The sequence below is a fragment of the Aptenodytes patagonicus genome, chromosome 27 (assembly GCF_965638725.1).
Source record: "Aptenodytes patagonicus chromosome 27, bAptPat1.pri.cur, whole genome shotgun sequence".
Taxonomy (NCBI): domain Eukaryota; kingdom Metazoa; phylum Chordata; class Aves; order Sphenisciformes; family Spheniscidae; genus Aptenodytes; species Aptenodytes patagonicus.
The window spans coordinates 3,067,513-3,087,544 of NC_134975.1; the positions used below are offsets into that span (position 1 = coordinate 3,067,513).

Consider the following 20,032-nt stretch of genomic DNA (forward strand, 5'->3'; position numbering starts at 1 on the left):
CGGAGCCGCAGGACCCGCCGCCCCGCCCGGGGCCGCTCGGAGCCGCTCGGAGGTAGGAGCCGTCGGGCGAGTCGGGGCCGCGGGCAGGGGCTCGGGCCGCCCGCGGGCCCCGGCTCCCCGGAGGAGCCGGGATGGCGCCAGACCCTCCGCCGGGCCGCGCCGGGGCCGTCCCGCTCCCGCGTCCCGTCGGCGCCGGGGGGATCTCGGTCGGGCTCCCAGCGCGGGGCCCGGCGGGGCGCGGGCCAGGAGCGGGGTCGGACCGCGTGGGGCGGCCGGGGCCATCCCGGATCGGACGGGGCGAGTGCGCTCGGGGGGACCGGCAGCGCGAGGCGGATAGAGCGCCCCGGCCCCGCCGCGCTCCCCGTCACGTACACTCGCGCTCACACCCACTCCCACGCCCTCACGCTCCCGCCGCGCTTCGTGCGCCGGGTGGGTGGGCTGCTCCGGCCGCGCCGCTGCTGTGCCCGCCCGGTGAAGCCCCTCGCAGCCTGAGGAGGGGAGGGCTGGGCTGGGCTGGGCTGGAGCAGGGTGCTCCAGGCTCCTGGGCAGGCAGCCGCAGCTCCGCTGCTGCCCGGATGGGGGGTGTTGGACCGCGAGCAGCGGCCGGGTGGAAGTTACTGCCCTAGCCCGAGTGACGCAGCAGCTGCAGGACTGTCCTCGGGCGCACATGAACGGTGAGCAGTGCCACCCACACTGCTGGTGCAAGCTCCTGGCCGTCCTGAACCCTCTTACCCTGGGCCAGTCGTGGTGTACGCAGGGCTCTGCCAGCCGCCTCGTGGGCCTCTGCACCCAGCTGCTTTGGCAGGGCACAGAGCTGGCTGGCCCAGCCTGCGTGCCCTGCAGCTGGAGCAGACGGCTGTGTCCCCCACCAACAGTACCCACTGTTCCCGGGACCCTGGGCAAGGCTCCGAGGGGAGGAGGGTTTGGTGCTGGGACAATGGGTCCCCTTGCTCCCCTGACAGCCTGCCAGGCCATGTGGGCAAGCGTCTGGCAGGAGTGAGGTGCAGGGAGATTCTGCGCACCCCAAGGAGCCTCCCAGAAACTGCGGTGAAATGCCCAGGTCCCAGCGCACCTCGGCTTCCCACCTCATCCCACGGGCCCTGGGGCTGCGCTCCTTCCCTCCCCATGTGGGCTGTAGCGGAGGCTGCCACAGAAGTGTCCCACGCCTGGGAAACCCAGAGTCATAGAACCATAGAACAGCCCAGGTTGGAAGGGACCTCAAAAGGTCATCTGGTCCAACTGTTTGTGGGAAGGGGAGCCTAGATGAGTTTATCAAACCTTTCTGGTTTTGGGGGCAAGGCAGAGCTACTTTTTCACATCACTTGTGGAGCACCTTGAGTCCTTGCCTGTACCGGTCCTGAGTGTCTGTCAGTCCTTCTGCATGCTTGCACAAGGACTGCTGCTGGCTTTAATACTCAGAGAGCTGGGGCTGGGGGCAGGCGGGTTGGGTGAGGGAGCTCAGCCTTGAGTACCCCTACAGCTGAGACCAGGCTTGACCTCTCTGGCAGATGGCTCCAAGTGCCTCCTGTGCCCCACTGGATACCAACCCTTTGACCACCTTTCTAAATCCTCCAGGACCATTGGGTTCAGGCGTTCGCTCTGCGTCACTCCCTGGCTGGCATGAGGAGTCTGGGGCCGGCGGAGCAGGCTGGCCAGGGTCAGGCTTGGCACAGAGGAGCAGAAGGGAACCAGCATTGCCAGCGTGAGAAGCCCCTGAGCAGGGGCATTGTGAGACCTGCTCAGCCCAGCTTGCAGATGGGCATGAGCTAACTGAGCCTCTGCGGGCACAGGCCACCCTTTTTGGGGTCTGACCAGAACTGCCTGCAAGGCACCTCCAAACTGTACCAAGCCCTCAGTGAGCCAGGAGTGCAGGAAGGCTAAAGGCAGAGGAAGTGTCTCTCTGGAGAATTACCCTCTCTGTGTCATGGTGCCCTCGGCCAGGCCCTGCGCACACATGTGAAGTCCAGATGGTCCCTAACCAGAACGGGGGGCACTCAGCACTGCAGTGACAGCCTGAGGGCTGCACCTCTCCTATGAGGATGGAGAGGCAGGCAGCTGGGTTTGAATGGGGCTGGATGGCTGTGGCATTTGCAATGCTGTGTTTGGGGTCTGGGAAACTAGTAGATACTCCAGCCACAGCTAGGGTCCTGTGGCCAGCCCTGGGAGGGATGTGGGGGCCCAGCAGATGCTGCTGGATACCCAGATACCTGAGTTTTCCCTCACTCTGCTCTGTAGGCTATGTGTGGCAAACCTGAGCTGATGGATGCAGCATCCTGAGGGTGAGCATTGGGGTTTGGTGCAGGGGTGGGCTGGATAGAAGGGAAGAGGAAGCAGCTGGATGAAGTTTCTCGTTCAGAAATTCAGACCTAGGAAAACTTCCCAGTGTGGCTAGGTCTGCTGTGTCCAGCTGAGGCAGAATCTGCCTCTGTGGGAGACAGGGGATGGCAAAGGCACCTACTGTCCCCTCCATGCTGTTGTGGGTGTTTGAAGCTGGTTCATTGATGCGCATGTCTCTGCATAGCGTGAACTGGGTTGGTCAACACCCTCCCTTGAGCCTTTCTCCAGCACACTGAAGGTTGCTGTTACTCCGCAACGGTCTTCGAGGGCAAGGGGATCTGCTGGAAATTGAGACCCTGGAGCAGATCCACACCAAAACTCCCTGTGCCTGGTAGGACCCCCAAATTCCCCAACTACCAAGGATCCCAACACCTCTGAGGAGACTGGCACATACTGACCTGAGCCCACCAGTGCATACCCTCATGCATCTGTCAGTCCAGCTGCCACTGTGTGCATGCATGAGCTCCCAGTAATGCTTGTGAGTGGACCTGTGAGGCCCTCCGGGATCTGCTTGTAGCCAAGTCACTGGTTGCTTGTCGGGGGGTCCTCATCTCCCCCATGTTCCAGGGTCTTTTCTATTACAAAGACAAGCACAAAATCAGGAGCAGGTTGGGAGCCGAAGGTCGCCGGGCTGCCGTGGCTGGTCTAGTGGGAGGTGGTGGAACAAACTCTACTGCGTTCCCCTTGCAGTGCTGGAGCTGGCTGAGCTGCGAGAATCTCCCTGGAGCAGGGAAGTTTCCATCCAGGGGAGTGAGTCAGCACGGACACCTTGTGACGCGTGCTGTCATGTCAGGGCAGCCTGAGGAGAGGCGGGTGTTGAGCTTGGGCTTGGAGGGGGATTTGCGGCTCACTGTCCAGAATGTGTGAAGGGTGGGTGGGAGGATGGGCTGGAAGACATGAAGGCCCTTCTTCCAGTGCAGCTGGGGGATGCTTTTAGTGACATAGCGCAGCTCAGGACTCCAGCTGCAGTGCTGGAGAGGCTGGCCAGTCCATAGTCCCTGGGGAATACCATTCTCCCCACCACTCCAACATGCTGTATGAGTGTGCATACCCTTGCACATCCATGCAACTGCACATGCATGCACCCTCATGTACACATGTTCACATGTGCACAGACATATGCACACCCATACATGCACATACCCATGTGTGACATGGCTTTCACAAAAGGGTATTTGTGGTGTTGTCTTTCCTTCCTTCTACAGGCCACTAGGCCTGTTCTTGTCCATCTGTACTGACATACTAGAAGAGGGAAACCTTGAGTGTCTGGTAGTTGGTCAGAAGGGAGAGCAATCCTTCTACACCCAGAGTGTCCCCTAGGAGTATGTATGTGAATGCACACCTATGGACATGTATACAGAGGGGCCTGTTTGCGTGTGTACGTACATACCTGTATGCACGTGTGCACAATTATCTGCCTGGTTGGTGTCTTGCATCTGTGGTACTAGAGTCTCTCTGTGGTACTGGAGTCTCTCTATCTGTGTGCCTCAGTTTCTCTTGATATCTTCTCCTGGTGTTTAGCAATCCCGGTGATGTGTTAAATAAAAAAGGTCCATTGGGTGGATCCTTGGTGAGACTGAGGGGATTCTTCTACAGAAATCCTTGCAGGAACACAGGCAAGTGTATCCACCCCAATCCTTACGGCACATCAAAACCCTTCAGAAGCTGCAGAATAACAAGGTGAACAGCTGGTAAAATAGCTGCCTCAGAGTGGGAACAAGCAGCAAAAACAGAGTTGGGTTTCAGCTCTGCTGCATCTGGGTCTGAGGCTGGGGCGGGGTGGGGCGGATGTTTCCAGATGTGGTGCAACCCCACTGTCAAACTCCCACCCCTGCTCTAGGGGGAGCAAAGCCCTGGCTGGTGCCTCCCATGGTGGCAGAGAACATGGCTCTAAGTGATGGGGTTGCTGTGTGTATGGACAGAGCAGGTCTCCAGTCAAGGAACAGAAAAGCAGGCATCTGTGCCACCCACCTCCACCAGTGGCAGATACTTCGGGAGAGACAAATGTGTCCTAGCAGGCAAGGGATCGCTGGGGACTTTTGGGAACAGCCTGAGGGCACTCCCACCACCACCTCTCAGCAGACAGAGGGGGTCTCCTGCCCCAAAGGAGGAGCAACTTATGCTTCCTAAATCCCCAAGTGCTGTGCTTACCTTGCTCCATGCTCAGCATGTCAAGAGACAGGCAGTTCCACAGATTAAAAAGGATTGCTATTGTATAGCTAATCCTTTAATGACTGCTGAAGTCCCTGCCAGGTCCTGCACATCCTCCTGTTCCCATCTTCTGAGGAATCCTGCAGGATGGAGCTGTTGGGGTGGGAACAGGCTCAGTGTGAACTACCCTGACTGCAGTGGGAGGACAGATGACACTGTAGCCCACTGCCTGCCATGTCCTACCTTCTCTCCCTCAGGATGCCAGGATTTCCTTCATTGCAGCCCCTGTTCTGGGGGTGTCCCTCCATGTAACACACGAGCATGCTGGGTTGGGGGTGATGCCTTGATGCCATGGAGCTGTGCCTGGCAGGGGCTCCCACAGCCATGACTCAGAGCTGGGCTTTTATGGGTCCCACATGTTCAATTTTGCTGTTTCCCTCCAGCACTGGGAAGGAAGGGGGAAGCATAAAAATTCCTTATAGCAGCTGCTGCCATGTGTGCACCCCCTCCTTACCCTCACCCCAAAACCTTGCCCCCACCCAGACTCCAGCCCAATGAAGGTAGGGGCCAGGGAAGTGGCTTTATGTGAGCAATTTGCAGGGGTAGTGTGTGCTGGGGGCCAAAGCAAACAACATGCAAGCCCACGACAATTGCCTCCCTACCCTGGGACCACCTATCAAGCACCACTGCTCCTGCCCGGCTTGCCACGGCTTCCTGAGTGGCTCAGCTTGTGGTTGAGGGTCGGCGGTCCCTGCTTTACAGGGGAAACAGGCGCAGGGAGCATGGAGCTGTGAGCTTCCACCCTGCAGCCCTCCTCCATGGGCTGTCTCTGCCCTGTGATACACTGGAGACCGGGCAGTCAGGGCTGCGCTCCAGGCTGGCCTGCCTTCCCCTCTTCCCAAAGCACACATGTGTTAGCATGTGTTAACATGTCTAGAGGCATGTCAGTGCATGGTCATGAGTGGGTGTGGATGCATGTGGGAGCGAGGGGTTAGATTGTTTTGCCCCTTGCTGAGATGCGGCATATGGGTGGTGGTGTACTGTGGTTTGCATAAGGTTGTGCTGCTGGAGGAATGGGTGGGCTGGGGAGGGACTTCTGGTCCTTACTGGAAGTGGTGCGAAGGGCAGAGAATTTTGGCATGAGGTGGGGAATGAGGATGTGTTACGTTTTCTGAAGATGCCAGCTGGGGCTGGAGAAGGGAGGGAGAATCAAGTGGAGGATGTCCTGAATCTGTCCTGGCATGGATGTCTCTGCCCCTTTCCCTCCACACGTGTCAGCTTCCCCTGAAGCTGGTTCTTCTCTGCCTCATCTTTTCCAGGCAAGGGACCACCTTGGAATGAGCTTGGCAGCCCACACCAGCATAGGATCACGACCCTGAATCGTCCCCTTTCAGACCCCCTGAACCTGAAGCAATGTGCTTTGTGGCAGCTGCAGTCCTGGGCAGATTAGCTGCCCCATGCAGAGGAGCTTGGGCTCGCCCTAAAGGCCTGGCCTAACAGTGGGGTCAGATGCATAGCAAGGCAGCTGGGCGGGAGGTCTGCACATCAGTTCTGCTGGAGGCAGAGATGAGAAAGCGTGTGGGGTCAGGGGAAGCAGCTCCCCAGCGCAGGCTGGCCTGGCCCCAACTTGGTTCCAAGGCAGGGAAAGGGGGCTTCTTCCAGGGGAGAATTTCACCATCTTTGCCCCACCATCAGTGACCTTTCCCCACCCCCAATGGGTGCCAGCTGTGGCACCTGGGGAGGCTGTACAGCATGCAGGAGACATCATAGCTGGGGAGGAGTGTGGGGACACTGCCAGACCCCACCTGCCCTGGGAGGCAGCTAGGATGTACCCCTTTGATCCTGGACTGTCGCTGGCATGAGGGAGCATTGGCTCCCCGGCAGCTCTCTTTCAGCCTTGCTACTTGCACCTATGTGCTGCAGCTCAGCCTGGCCCTCTGCCGTGTTCCTGTTCTGTGTCTGCAGAACTGCCCCAACCGCAGCTCTGTCTGAACTGCTGCCCCCGTGCGGGAAGGCAGATCTTAAGCCAGATCAATGTTTTTCCTAAGGCCCTGTAGGGTTAAACCAATTGGGCATGTGGCTGACCTTGGGTCACAAGATGACTGAGGAGAGGGCTGCAGGGGTGTCTGCAGGGCTCTATGCCTGTGGTGGGCTCAGGGGTTTGCCTACCGCAGGGCTAGAGCCCACCTCTCCTGAGGGGGTGAAGAGGATATGCAGTGGTGGCCTTCTGGGGCATCTCCCCACCCTAGCCCCTGCCGCACTGCTGGACCCTGCTCTCTGTCTGCCTATTCTCTCTGCTCTGGCCCTCCCTTGCTCCCTCAGTGGGTAAGGGTTTGGGGTGACTGGGCCTGCAAACATATAGCGGCTCCCTCTTAGCTACTGTTGTAGCTCCCAACATGCACATGTAGACATGCACATATGCACATTCCACACATGTAGACATGCACAAGCACACATGCAAGCATGCATGTAAACACATACATCTGTGAGTACATACCCACAAGCACCCCCCCAAAACATACTCACACATAAACACAAATCCCTCTCCACACATGCAAACACGTATGGCCAAACTTGCACATTCACACACACACGCTTACAGAAACACAGATGCCCCCCACGCATGCACACACAGAGCCCTCCCCCAGGCCCCCCACGCTGGGGGCTGTGCTGGGCGGGTTGATGGATTGTGCCACACACAGCTCAGTGCTGCTGGTCTATCGGCTGTGATCTCGGCTGTACAGGCTAATCCAGCCCTGACATCACATTCCTCCACAGTGGGGCTCCGGGGCGGTTAACCCTGCCAGGCCTGGGCCTGGGGCAGGAGATGATGGGGACAATGCTGAGGTGCAGACAGGGACCCCCACCACCCCTGCGTGCTGGGCTGGATGGTGGCCCCCCTGCTGCAGCACATTGCACCCACTGCTGCGGGCTGGCCAGCCCTGGGGCTGTCAGAGCTGGTAGGGAGCGGGGAGCGTTCCTGGTGCGAGGCGGGAGCTGGGGTGGGGGTCTGCCCTGTCGCAGGGTGTGGTGGGGTGCAGCCTGCTGCCTCCTCCTCTTGGAGCCAGGTCTCCTAAGGGCGTGTGATTCCCCTGTCAGTGCCTGCGTCTGTGTCTCTGCCTCCTTCCCGCCGTCTCTGCTCCACCACCCATCAGTGTAGGCATCCTGACTGTCGTCCTTCGGTACAAGCTCACTACATCTCCTTTCCCCCTCTGCCTTTTGCGCCTTCTCCTCCGTCTCCTTCCCTTTCCTCCCCCCTCCCCATTCCCCAGTGTCCTCAGGAAACTGGAGCCAGATGACAGATTTTAGATGTGTTTGCAGGAAATAAAAGGCAAGGAGCTGGGGGGGAGGGGGATGGCCAGTCCTGACCCCCTCCTGTGCGGCATTTTGGCGTCTGGAGCCAGCCCTGCTTCAACTGCTCCTGCCGCTGGCTGCGCTCCTTGTTTTCTTGGCAGAGAGGAGGAGGAATGTGTTTCAGTTTGAGTTTCTTGGCAGGAGGAGACCGAGGGAAGATTCCCCTCAATCCCGGCTGCGCCTGGCTCTCAAATTTATGCCCATAGGCTGCGACTTGGGTGGGCCGCGGCGGTGTGCGGCAGGCGGGGGAGGCGAGCACGGCGGTGGGGGAGCCGCGGGCCAGTTCCCATTGGCTCCCTGCATCCCCGGCCCCCTCCAGCTTCCCCCGCTCAGGGGGCCACCAGGGTCCGGGGAGCCCCTGCGGACCCCATGGGCTGGGGGAGCATCCTGCAGCTGGGACCTGTGGGCTCTGGGCACTTTCTGCCTTGCATAGCCACCCCGCCATGCTGTGGTGCTCAGCAGGAGGAACATGTGGGATCGGAGACAGCCATGTCACTGCTGTCACGCCTGCCTGGCACCCGCCTGCCTCCAGGGTGCCCCGGCAGGGAGACCCAGCCCTTGCCAGGCTGGGTCTGCTCGCCAACCTCCTCCCCTCTGCCTGGACCCAGGAAAGAGAGGCTGTCTTGGCACAGCAGGACCCTGACCCTCTTGTTGTACCTAGGTGGCCAGGGACTGGGGGTGGTGGGGACCAAAGCCCCACTGAGCTGCCCCCAGTCCTGCATGGTGGGTGCTGGAGGGTGCACAGAGAGGATACCACCCCAGGCAGGGAGATGGCACCCAAGGCTGGGGAGTCATTACGCAGGGGTAATGTGCCTTGTGCTACATGCCTGTGTGTTCCTCATGTGTGGTGGTATGCTGTGCATGCATGTGTGCTCTGTGTGCCCACATGTGCTCCATGCATGTTTATGTAAACCTGTGCATATGCATGTGTTGTGTGCATGTGTGCTGTATGCATGCACATGCAGCTTTGCATGTGTTCCATTGGACATATGTGTTCTCTGGTGTGCATAAGTGTGCGTTGCATGTTACACAGGTGCTGTGTGCATGCACATGGAGTTTGTGTGGTGCTCACTCTACAGGTGTGTGTACATGTGCTCTGTGAATGTGTGTGTGTATGTGTGTGCAGGGATATAGCAGGTGGTGGGCACAGCGGGGGCTGGCACAGCTGTGCATAGCAAGGTCAATGGGGCTAACAGCAAGGTAAAGGAGACATCACAAAGGCTATGGGTGAATTAACCCTTCTCCTGGAAGCGGTAGATGCCCCACAGATGGTGCCCCATCTGCTTGGAACTCAGGGCAGCATGTCCCCAGTCCAGGTCGGGGCAGGGAGCTGTAGGCTGGTGGGAGCCAGCTGGGCCCAGGGCAGAGCCCATCATCCCATTGCTGCTGCAGCAGGTGAGTGCGCCTGTCTGGACAGGCACAGCCCCACTCCCCTTTGGGCTGGGGTGGCTGCATATGGTTACTGCACTGCGTGGTAGCAACCTGCCTGCTCTCACATAGAGCAAGGAGCTGGTGGGCTAAGACTGTGGGTCTGGGGCAGCCTGGAGGAGCTCAGGTGACAGTTCTCGGGAGGGAGAGACAGGGGGCTTTGGCTTTGCTGAATTCCAACACCCCCCCATCATCTGCCAGCTGCACATGTGCCTCTCCAGATATGTGGAAATATATGTTCATGCATCCGTGTGTGTGTGTGTGCGCGCATCTGCGCACATGTGAATAGCTGTGTGCACAAAGGGCTGGGGGGGTGCTGTGGTTGACTGCACAACTAGACAAACTTCTGTGAACTTGCAAACCCTCTCTTCGTTAGATGTTGTGGCTGGGGTAGGGGGCAGATGGGAGGCTTCCCCTGGAGCTAATCTCCCAATCTTTGCTGCAAGGCCCAGGTCCAGCAGGCAGGTAAGAGGCCTCTCTTCTGCCCCCCCACCCCCCCGTTTTCTACTCATCTCTCCCTTGCCTGCCCCCAGCGCCACCACCTTCCCGGGTACCTCCCTCCCCCTTTGCCTGCCCTGCTGCCCCCCCCCCATTCTTCCTGACTGACACTCTCACAAAGCCCCGAGACAAGCTTTCAAAGGGGCAACTCATGCGGAAGAATTGCTGCCCCCCTCACCCCCCCGTGCTCCAAATGCAACCCAGCACTTTCCCAGTGGGGTGAGGGGCTCCCACTCCCCCAGACCCCTTGTTTGGGGCGATTCCCTTGGTCTCTCAAAGGGGGAAGCTGAGGGGGCAGGAGGCCTTATTCCTAGTGCCGCCCACATGTGCCTCTCCCTCACCCAGTGGTTGTTTCTCCTTCCAGAGCCTCTGTCCTTCATGTAAGCCCTCAGGTGTCTTGGAGTAGGACAGTGACCATGGGTGGGGATGGAGCTGTGGGCCAGGACCTGGGTGCAGAGGCTGAAGGCATAGCCACGGTTGGAGATCTGACCATGGGCAGGGCCAGGCAGAGCAGCAGGTGGAAATGAGACCCAGGCACAGGGTAGGAACCTGGAGGCAGGGATGCGATAGTGGGCTGCGCCGAGCCCTGTGGGCAGGGGTGCAATGTGTGGGTGGGACAGGGCAGGGTTTTGGCCTGCAGGCAGGGAGGGGACCTATGGGCGAGGCAGGGCTGGGTGAGACCTGCAGATGCTGCAAGGACCCATGAAGAGGGCAGAGCAGGACCCAGCTCGGGTCCTTTGACCAGGAATGGTTCTAACCACCTGTGCCTTAGTTTCCCCTTTTGGCAGTTAGGGCTCGGAATTTTTACATCTATGTGTGTGCTTGAGTGTGGATGTTTGCGTGGGTGTCTGGGTGCACGCGTGTCTATTTCATTCTCCCTGCAACAGTGGGCTTGGGACTTGCTGGGACAGGACCCTCTTAGTACAGCGCCAAGCATGAGGGCACCTTGCTAAGTCAGTATCTGGGGATGCTTGTGATGGGTGACCGCAGGGTGCCCTGCAGCAGTGTCACCACTTGTGCCGAACTATCAGAGGTGGCCTTAAACTGGGCAATGGTCTGATGTGTACTGTGGTTCTTGTGCTTAGGGTGTGTTAACTCCCTCGTGCTGGTGCTACAAAGGGCCTGGGGGCCTGCCAGGCACTGGGGGCATGGCAACAGACACACTTGCTTTGGAGGGGCTGGCGGATGGCCTCGGTGTTTGGCCAGGTGGCTGTGCTGACACAGAGCTGCCATGGCTTGTACCTCCTGCCCCCACCCAGCCTGCCGGAGGCATGCAGTTTTCTGCATGGTTTATGTCTCTGCAATGTCAGCAAGGGAGCAGAGGGATGTGGGGGGCTGCACTCGGGCCCCACAGACATCTCATCTTGCACCAGCCTTATCTCCCTTCCAGGTACATATGGGCCTGTGCCCCAGGTGGGGAATGGCCCCCAGCTCCAGGGAGAGAGTGGGAGCCCTTAGGGCAGGGGGGGGCCACCCTGATGGGAAAGGAGCACCAGGATGTGTACGTGTGGGAGGGGGCAAAGGAAAATGCCAGGGGCCACCACAGCAGGGCAGGGGTCCCCAAAGTTTTTGGGTATGCGAAGACGTTCATTGGTGGTTGCTGCTGAGTCAGATGCCCTCTAGCCCAGTTCCTTTGCCTTGGACTCTCGTTGTTCGTGTCTGTGCCCCAAAACGGGGGGGACAAGGTTTCCCCCTTTGTCACCTGCTGTTCCCGCCTTGGCAGCGCCCCCGGGACTTCCCTTTGCGGGGGGCTCGGGGCAAAGGTCTGTGTTGGGGGCTGCCACGAAGCGGCAGCACAGAAGTGGCCAGCACAGAGGGTTGTGCACTCCGGGCAGGTGGGTGCGGGGCCACGGCGGGAGGTTTCAGGCCGTGAGCAGGGCGGGGATGGACGTCGGCTGTGGGGAGGCCAGGGCGGGGCCTCTGGGAGAACCTCCGGGCCCGGGGGGGCTCCGGCCGCGGCGGGGGGTGGCCCGGGCGGTCCTGCTGCCCGCGGCTGCGCTGTGCTGCGGCGCCCCCTGGCGGGCACGGGACAGCGCCAGCCGCCGCCGGGCGCGGGGGCTCGGAGGGCGCGGGACTCGCGGGCGGGGACGCCAGTCCACCCTTGTCCTCCTCAGGCCCCGACCGGCTCCAGCCCCTCGGCGAGGACCAGATGTGCTCCTGAGCCTGGCCAAGCCCTGCCGCGACATGTTCAACCCCGTCAGCCCCCCGGCCACCGGCTACGCTGAGCACTGCTGCCTGCGCCCACCCCATGGACCAGTCCCGGGTGCCCCAGGGCCACAAGGTCGGTTGTAGCCCCCTCGTCCCGGCCAGTGCCTGGGCCTGAGCAGTGCCTGGCACGGGTGCAAGGGGCACCCGACTTCAGAATCAGTTCTTGGGTTCAGGGATGCTCTGGGGATTTCCTCTCCCCCTTGTGCTACCCACCCTAATACATCTTCCCATCTTTTTCCTCCCTTCTGCCAGGACTTGATTTCCCCTTATGCCATCAGTCAAACCTCATGAGCAGTCACCGTGGTTATGGGTTGGTGCCAGGAACCGAGCACCCAGGCAGTGGTGATGGTAAGTCTCCAGTCTTGGGAGGGCATGAGGCAGGTAGGGGTTCTACAAGGAGTTTAGGCATCTCCTGGGGATTGTGTTGTGTCAGGAGTGCAGGTGTGTGTGCTGAGGGGATTGGGCAGTGCTGGGGACAGTGACGCCTGTGATGAGGGAGGAGACTGCCAGGGCTTCAGGTGTCTTTCCTGGAACAATGATGGCTGTGTGAACAGGAGGATTTATGTTGGCTGTGGCCAAAGGGATCAGGCACTTTTCTTGGGATGATATCAGCTGTAGCAGGGAGTACATGTGTGTCAAGGGGTTCAGGTACCCCTTAGGAACATTGATGGCTGTGGTAGGGAGGGGGGACACTTTTGAGCCTTGCCACAGTCCAAAGCCAGCAACAAGTATAAATTGGGAGACGAGTGGCTGGAGAGCAGCCCTGCAGAAAGGGATCTGGGGGTGCTGGTCAGCCACAGGCTCAATAGCAGCCAGCAGTGTACCCATGCAGCCAAGAGGGCAAACTGCATCCTGGGGTGCATCAAACACAGTATAACCAGATGGTCAAAAGTGGTGATTATCCCGCTGTATTCAGCGTTGGTGTGGCCTCACCTTGAGTACTGTGTGCAGTACTGGGTCCCACCATTTAAGAAGGATGTGAAGGTCCTTGAATTCGTCCAGAGGAGGGCAACAAAGCTGGTGAAAGGGCTGGAAGGCATGTCCTATGAGGAGCGGCTAAGGACTTTGGGTATATCTAGTTTGGAGAAAAGGAGGCTGAGGGGCGACCTCATCACTCTCTACAGCTTCCTGAGGAGGGGAAGTGGAGAGGGAGGTGCTGATCTCTTCTCCCTGGGATCCAGTGATAGGATGCGTGGGAATGGCTCAAAGCTGTGCCGGGGGAGGTTTAGACTGGACATTAGGAAGCATTTCTTTACCAAGAGGGTGGTCAAACCATGGAAACAGGCTTCCTAGAGATGTGGTCGATGCCCCAAACCTGTCAGTGTTTAAGAGGCATTTGGACAAAGCCCTTAATAACATGCTTTAACTTTTGGTCAGCCCTGAATTGGTCAGGCGGTTGGACTATATGATCGTTGTAGGTCCCTTCCAACCGAAATATTCTACTCTATTCTACTATTCTATTCTGTTCTGTTCTGTTCTATTCTAAATCAGAAGCTAACCGGCACACTCAGGGTACTCCTCCAGGCTCCAAAGCACCAGGCTTGTGTCCTTGGGGGTTTCTTCAGCCTCCTAGGACCCATGCTGAGAGGAATGCCCCCCACTCTCTGCTGCCATCCCAGGCTCACGGTTCTCAACGCCGCGTGGTGCAGGCAAACTGGGCAAGAAGCGGGCACTGTCCATCTCACCCCTGTCAGACTCTAGCATTGACCTGCAGACGGTAATCCGCACCTCACCCAACTCCCTCGTTGCGTTCATCAACTCCCGCTGCGCCTCTGCCAGTGGCTCCTATGGCCACCTCTCCATCAGCACCATCAGGTGGGCACCAGACTTCAGCCCTGCTGGCATGCATGCAGCCTGTCAGTCTGGGAGCGTGAATGCTGATTCCCAACTTGGGGAGTGCCTGGGGTGAGGGCTAGGGAAGGGGAGAGCAGAGTGGGACAGTGGGTTAGGGAAGGAGTGGCTGGGAGTTCAGACACCTGGGATCCCTGGCTCAGAAGACCTAAATTGCTGTCCTCTGGTGGTGTCATCTGGTCATCTCTCTTGCTCTTTGCAGTCCATCACTGGGGTACCAGAGTCCACCGGGTCAGCAGAAGGGCCAAGGCCACCTGTACAGCCACACTCCCGCACCACCACCATGTAGCTCCCACGAACACCTGTCCACCTGCCCGGGGCTCCTGCACCATGCCCCAGCTCGTGGGACCCTCAAACACTGCCAGGTAAGGGGGCGTTGCATGCATATAAGTGGTGCATCCCATATAGGTGGTGGTCCAGTGGGCATTGCAGTGCTGACTGCTTTCCACCTTCCCCCTGCCCTGGTAGCAGCTAAAGTTGGAGTGGAGCCTGAGCAGCCCTCTGACTGTCAAATACCCAGAGGAGAGGTCCGAGGGCGACATCTCCAGTCCAGCTTCCACAGGCACCCAGGTACTCCCCAGGCCTTGAGATCCCCCCACTTCCCCAGGGCTCTATGCTCCTCCCTGGCACCACTCCCAGTAATGGGGAGCACGAAGGGTCGTACCTGGGAGTGCTCATCTAGCTGTGCTCCCCCAGGACCCCTTGCTGGGGATGCTCGATGTTCGGGAAGATCTGGAGAAGGAGGATGGGAAACCTGAGTCTGAGACTGTGTATGAAACCAATTGCTACTGGGACGGCTGTGCCAAGGAGTTTGATACGCAGGAGCAGCTGGTGCATGTGAGTTAGGTCCTGCCTGGGTATACCCAGTCCCAGAACCTGCCCTCAGGCTGCTGGCTGACATCCCCCTGTGTCAACCCACAACTCCTACTCCAAGACTGTCCTACACTGAGCTGCTCCCCTCGTCCCCCCCCTCTGCCCTGAGAACTCACTGCACAGGTGCACGATGTTGGAAGTTGCCCCTAGGAAGGGAGGGACATGCATCCTCCACTTCTTGTGGGCAAGTTCTTTGTGACCCTCCCATACCATGTCCCTAGGGGAAATGCCCAGTCTGGCTTTCCTCACCCCTGGGGCAGCTCTCCTGAACCACTGGTGCATCCCGACTTCCTCCTTTGCTCTTTGTCTCCCTCCAGACACTCCCAATTCTCCTATATCCCCTTGACCACCCCTCAGACCACCTTGACCCCTATGTCTTGGTCCTCCCCAAATAGCCCCCAGCCATCTCCTGTATCCCCTGCCTCTTTTAGACACCATCTGACCACTCTGTTTTCCCCTGACCTCTGGTGTCTCCACCCGCCATCCCAGTCCCTCTGTCCATTTCTCCCATGATACTCTCTTAAGACACCTGTATCTCCCTGACCCTTGGTGCCCTCCCCAATGCCACCAGTGATGCCCCTTCTCTCCGCAGCACATCAACAATGAGCATATCCACGGGGAGAAGAAGGAGTTTGTGTGCCACTGGGCAGCATGTTCCCGGGAGCAGAGGCCCTTCAAAGCTCAGTACATGTTGGTGGTGCACATGCGACGTCACACAGGCGAGAAACCTCACAAATGCACGGTGAGCTGGCACGAGCCTTTGCAAAGCCTCAGCTAAGCTGTGGTGCCTTGCACCAGGCAGAGCTCAGGGCAGGGTGCGAGCTGGCCCGTCTGGTATATGGCATTGAGGGGGACGTGGTGGGGAAAATGAGGTGGGACAGACAGGGTAGTCAGGAGCATGGTAGTGCATGATGGAGTGGGGTTCATGGGTGGCAGGCCAGAGCCTGTGTGATCAATGGCATGGCAGAGATGCACATGAGGTAAAGGGGTATGTAGCAGGCTGGGTACAGCATGGCCATGTGGCCAGTGCATAGTGAGGTGGCATGACATAGGCCAGAAGGGTAAAGGGCTGTGCAGTGGTGTGACAACATGCACCTGAAGCAGGGCAGGTGTGTTGTGCGTTGGTTGGGAGGTGTAATACGTGTCCATGGTAGATGTGCCATGGGTATGTAGTGTGGGGGTGATGTGGTACAGGGTCTGTTGAAGGTGTGTGGCATGTTTCACCCTGCTTGCCTGAACAGTTCGAGGGCTGTAACAAAGCCTACTCACGTCTGGAGAACCTCAAGACGCATCTGCGCTCACACACGGGTGAAAAACCCTATGTGTGTGAACACGAGGGTTGCAACAAGGCCTTCTCCAATGCTTCTGACCGGGCCAAGCATCAAAACCGCACTCACTCTAATGAGGTACAGACCCATGTGGGGCTCTTTGCACCCCTTTGGGCTCCCTGTATGCCTCCTGATTAGTCCCGTACTCTGAAAACTCCCTGCATCCCTGGGTTTTTTTCCCTGTGTGCCCCAGCTGCCCTCCTTGCCTGCTCTAATAAAGCATGGCCCCCTGCTCCCTTCCTCGGTCACCTGCATTCCCACCAGGGTCCCTTTACCCCCTGCCCCACTCCTGTGGAGCACTGTCTGTGCATTTTTCCTCTGGCCCCCTATGACCTCCTCCAAGGCCCTGCTGTAGCACCTAACGTGCCCCCTGTACGGGGACTTAGCCTCTTTGATCCCTTCCCACCCTCAGTTCCCGGGCCTACTTGAGAAGGAGGGGAGGGGGATTTATTTCATGCCCAGCTGGTACTTTGTTGGGAGGGGTCTCTAGTTGGAGCTAACACCCTCCCTTCACATGCCTACCTTTTTTCCCTGACAGAAGCCCTATGTGTGCAAGATTCCAGGCTGCACCAAGCGCTACACAGACCCCAGTTCCCTGCGCAAACATGTGAAGACGGTGCACGGCCCTGATGCCCATGTCACCAAGAAGCATCGAGGGGATGTGGTGGCAGGTCGTGCACTGCCCACCCCCAGTGGCCCCCCAGACATGAAGCAGGAGAAAGACACAAATGGCCCCACTGAGGCCCGGAAGGATGACAGCAAACTCTTGGTACCTGACTTGGCCTTGGTAAGGAGCTGGGGGCATGATGACGGAGGGAGGCCGGACCAGGTCTGGTGGAGGAGTCAGTTTGCATGGTAGGGGAGTCATCTCCACATCTGGCAGGGTGCGGGCTCACAGGTTGCATTAAGTGTGTAGTGGATATCTCACCCCCTTTTCCTTGGTTAATGTTTTGGGTACCCCCTAGAAGCCGCAGCCCAGCCCAGGTGGGCAGTCATCATGCAGCAGCGACCACTCCCCACTCGGCAGCACCACCAACAATGACAGTGGGGTGGAGATGGCGGGCAACGCAGGTGGGAGCTACGAGGATCTGTCCACGCTGGAGGATGTGGTGCCCGGTGAGCCCATGGGCACCTCAGGGCTCATGACCCTCCACAAGCTAGAAAATCTTCGCATTGACAAACTGAAGCAGATGAGGAAGCCATCAGCTACCAAGGGCCTGAATTTGCCAGCCATCCCTGGAGCCGGTGAGACTGTGGTTCCCTCCCACCCGGATGCGGGGCCAGTCCCATGGGCACTGTGTCAAGAGAGGTCTGGTTTGCAGCCAGAGAGGTTTCCAGACCTTCCTTTCACTAGTGGTGGACCCCCACATCTGGGCTGTGCCCCCTCTTTGTTGCCACTGCTTGAATATGCTTCCTGTCCCAGCAGGCACTAACCACGGAAGAGGCCCCATCCTGGTACTGGAGGTGGCTGCCTGTTCCTCCTCTGACCACTGGTGCCATGCTGTGTCCTGAGTGCCTTAGTGTAACTCCTCCTTTTCTTTTCTCAGGCCTGCCTGGGGGGCTGCCTGGGATCTCCGTGCTGCCACCAGCTGCCTCGCACCGGCGCATTGCGGAGCTGTCAGCAGCAGAGATGGGCATGCCACTGAACGAGCGCCGGAGCAGTGCCACCAGTACCGTAAGCTCAGCCTACACTGTGAGCCGGCGCTCATCCCTGGTGTCCCCGCACCTGGCTGGGCCATGTCTGGGTGGCGAGGCAGGGGCAATGCCCAGTGGTGCAGGCCTGGCAGACAGCTATGACCCCATCTCTCCAGATGAGTCGCGACGCTCCAGTGACGCCAGCCACTGTGGAGGGCTGCCAGGTGTGGGCAGCCTTACCCCGGCCCAGCGCTACCGTCTCAAGGCCAAATATGCTGCAGCCACAGGTGGCCCACCCCCAACCCCACTGCCCAACATGGAGCGGGTGGGCATGGGTGGCCACAGCAGCTTACCTGGGGACTACCTTGCGCCAGCTGAACCCTGCTTCCTTGCAAACGGTTTGCTGCGAAGGCATAGTTCCAATGACTACCCTGGCTATGCAGGCAGTGTTCCACCTCACCTGGTGCCTCGGAATGGTGTGCGGCGGGCCAGCGACCCCGCCCGGACCGTGGCCAACCCTCATGCTGTGCCCAAGGTGCATCGTTTTAAGAGCATGGGTAACGTGAATGTGCCAGGAGTGGGCAGAACTGCTCTGCAGCCCTTGGGTGGTTCTGATGCCAACCTTCAGCGCCATGTCTTCTCCCCACGCCCACCCAGCATCAGTGAAAATGTCTTCCTGGAGAGCGTGAGCACAGAGGGCCCTGGCGCAGCCGCGGAGTCTGGCTTGCTAGAGATGGAACAGTACTTGAACTACCCTGAGGAAAGCTTCCCATGCCAGGGGACAGGTGTGGAGCTCCAGTGTGAAGGCCTCTACAGCAGCGCTCACCGGATCACGGAGGGTATGCAACTGAACCCAGGAGGGCACAGGGACATGGAGGAGGGGTTGCTTCAGTCCGAGTTCTCCCTCCCTCAGTGCCAGATGAACCAGCACTTCACGAGTATGCATGCTGGCAACGGGACCATGCCAGCTCCTTGGGATGAACCTTCCCAAGGCAATCTGGAGATGAGATCTGGGCAGTCAAGTGTCAGTGCCTCTGCTGCTGCCATGTCTGGGCCACACTGTCGCCATCTAAGTACTGAGTACCCACTACCCAGTTCTTGTGAGCAGCAACCCAAACTTGTGAGCTCATGCCAGGACAGTGGATTTTCTGGGGGGCACCGGCTTAACCGACTACAGATCAAATCTGAGCAGCGTTACCCAGCACCTGCCCCAGCACTTGCTCCCTGCCAGAATGCCAAGCTTGCTGGGCCCATGCAGCCTCCTGCATCATTTGGCCAAGCTATGAATGTAGGGCCTGGTGGTTACCAGTCCGAGGAACAGGCGCCTGTCAGTTTCATGGGCATGCTGAGCCTGGGTGCTAGAAGAGCCCAGACCCCCACCATGCAGACCAAAGAAGTGATGGTCCGTAGCTACGTGCAGGCCCAGCAGGCTCTGATGTGGGGAGACCAACTAGTCTCCAAGGGAGGGGAGGCTGGCATGGGGTTGAGCAGTGAACCTGGGCAGTGCCAAGCCATGCAAGCACCACTGTACCTCAGCCCCAAGTACGCTGATTACCAAGCCAAACCAGATCACCTGCAGGGTCTGGCAGAGACCCAACACCTCCTAAATGCCCCATGCTTCAACCCAGAGATGGTACCACACCCACCTGGTGGCCCTAAACCACCTGGTCACCAAAACAATCTGAACTATGCGGGCAACCTGGCTCAGCCAAGTCATTCCTATGAGGGAGTGGAAGCCAGTTCCCGGCGTGTACCTCGCTTGCCCCCTGCCCGCCCCACACCTGAGGGGCCCGGTAATGCCCTGCTGTATTACCCAGGCCAGGGCACACATGTGCAGGTGGGCAAAGGTGGGCATAAGCTGCTGGGCCAAACAGCAGCAAGCTGTGGGGGTCCCGGGCATTATGGTGGGAGCTTGGAAGGACTCAAAGGCAGCTCATATTACTACCTGGATTCGGGGGAGCAGGTGGCCAACAGCCTGGACTCCCTGGACCTGGAGAATACGCACCTTGACTTTGCTGCCATTGTGGAAGATCCAGAGACACCTGCACTGCTGCCTGGGCCCCCAAGCCCTGCTGGTGGCCTCCTGCTTCCTGCATCTGGTGGTGCCAACATGGCCGTGGGTGACATGAGCTCCATGTTGAGTACTCTGGCAGGGGAGAGCCATTTCCTCAACTCCCTGTCCTAACTAGGAGGTAACAGCCATCAGGTGGGCAAGTCTGCAGCCAGGGGGGACCCAAGCCACATTTGGGCAGAGGTGTGAAATCTCTTCTCACATGCAGATTTATGCCTGGGGGGGACCGGGGGCAGGGGAGGGGGGAGAAACACCCCTGGAGTCTCCCCTTTTCCAGTCTGTGAGTGTCAGGCTCTTT

General features: G+C 59.0%; 1 protein-coding gene across 2 annotated transcripts; it reads left to right on the forward strand.

Moving 5' to 3' along the window:
- Positions 1-19,924, forward strand: GLI1 (GLI family zinc finger 1). Of its 2 annotated transcripts, none has more exons than XM_076360412.1 (12): positions 1-52; positions 11,883-12,049; positions 12,229-12,324; positions 13,596-13,791; positions 14,030-14,192; positions 14,296-14,397; positions 14,524-14,664; positions 15,293-15,442; positions 15,942-16,106; positions 16,567-16,815; positions 16,994-17,273; positions 17,576-19,924. In XM_076360412.1, the coding sequence occupies exons 2-12, from the start codon at positions 11,953-11,955 to the stop codon at positions 19,846-19,848; spliced, it is 3,912 nt and encodes a 1,303-aa protein (XP_076216527.1). In that variant the 5' UTR covers positions 1-52; positions 11,883-11,952; the 3' UTR covers positions 19,849-19,924. The 2 variants fall into 2 exon arrangements, with proteins under 2 accessions (XP_076216527.1, XP_076216528.1); XM_076360413.1 differs by having other exon boundaries at positions 16,997-17,273.
- Positions 19,925-20,032: the final 108 nt, after the last annotated feature.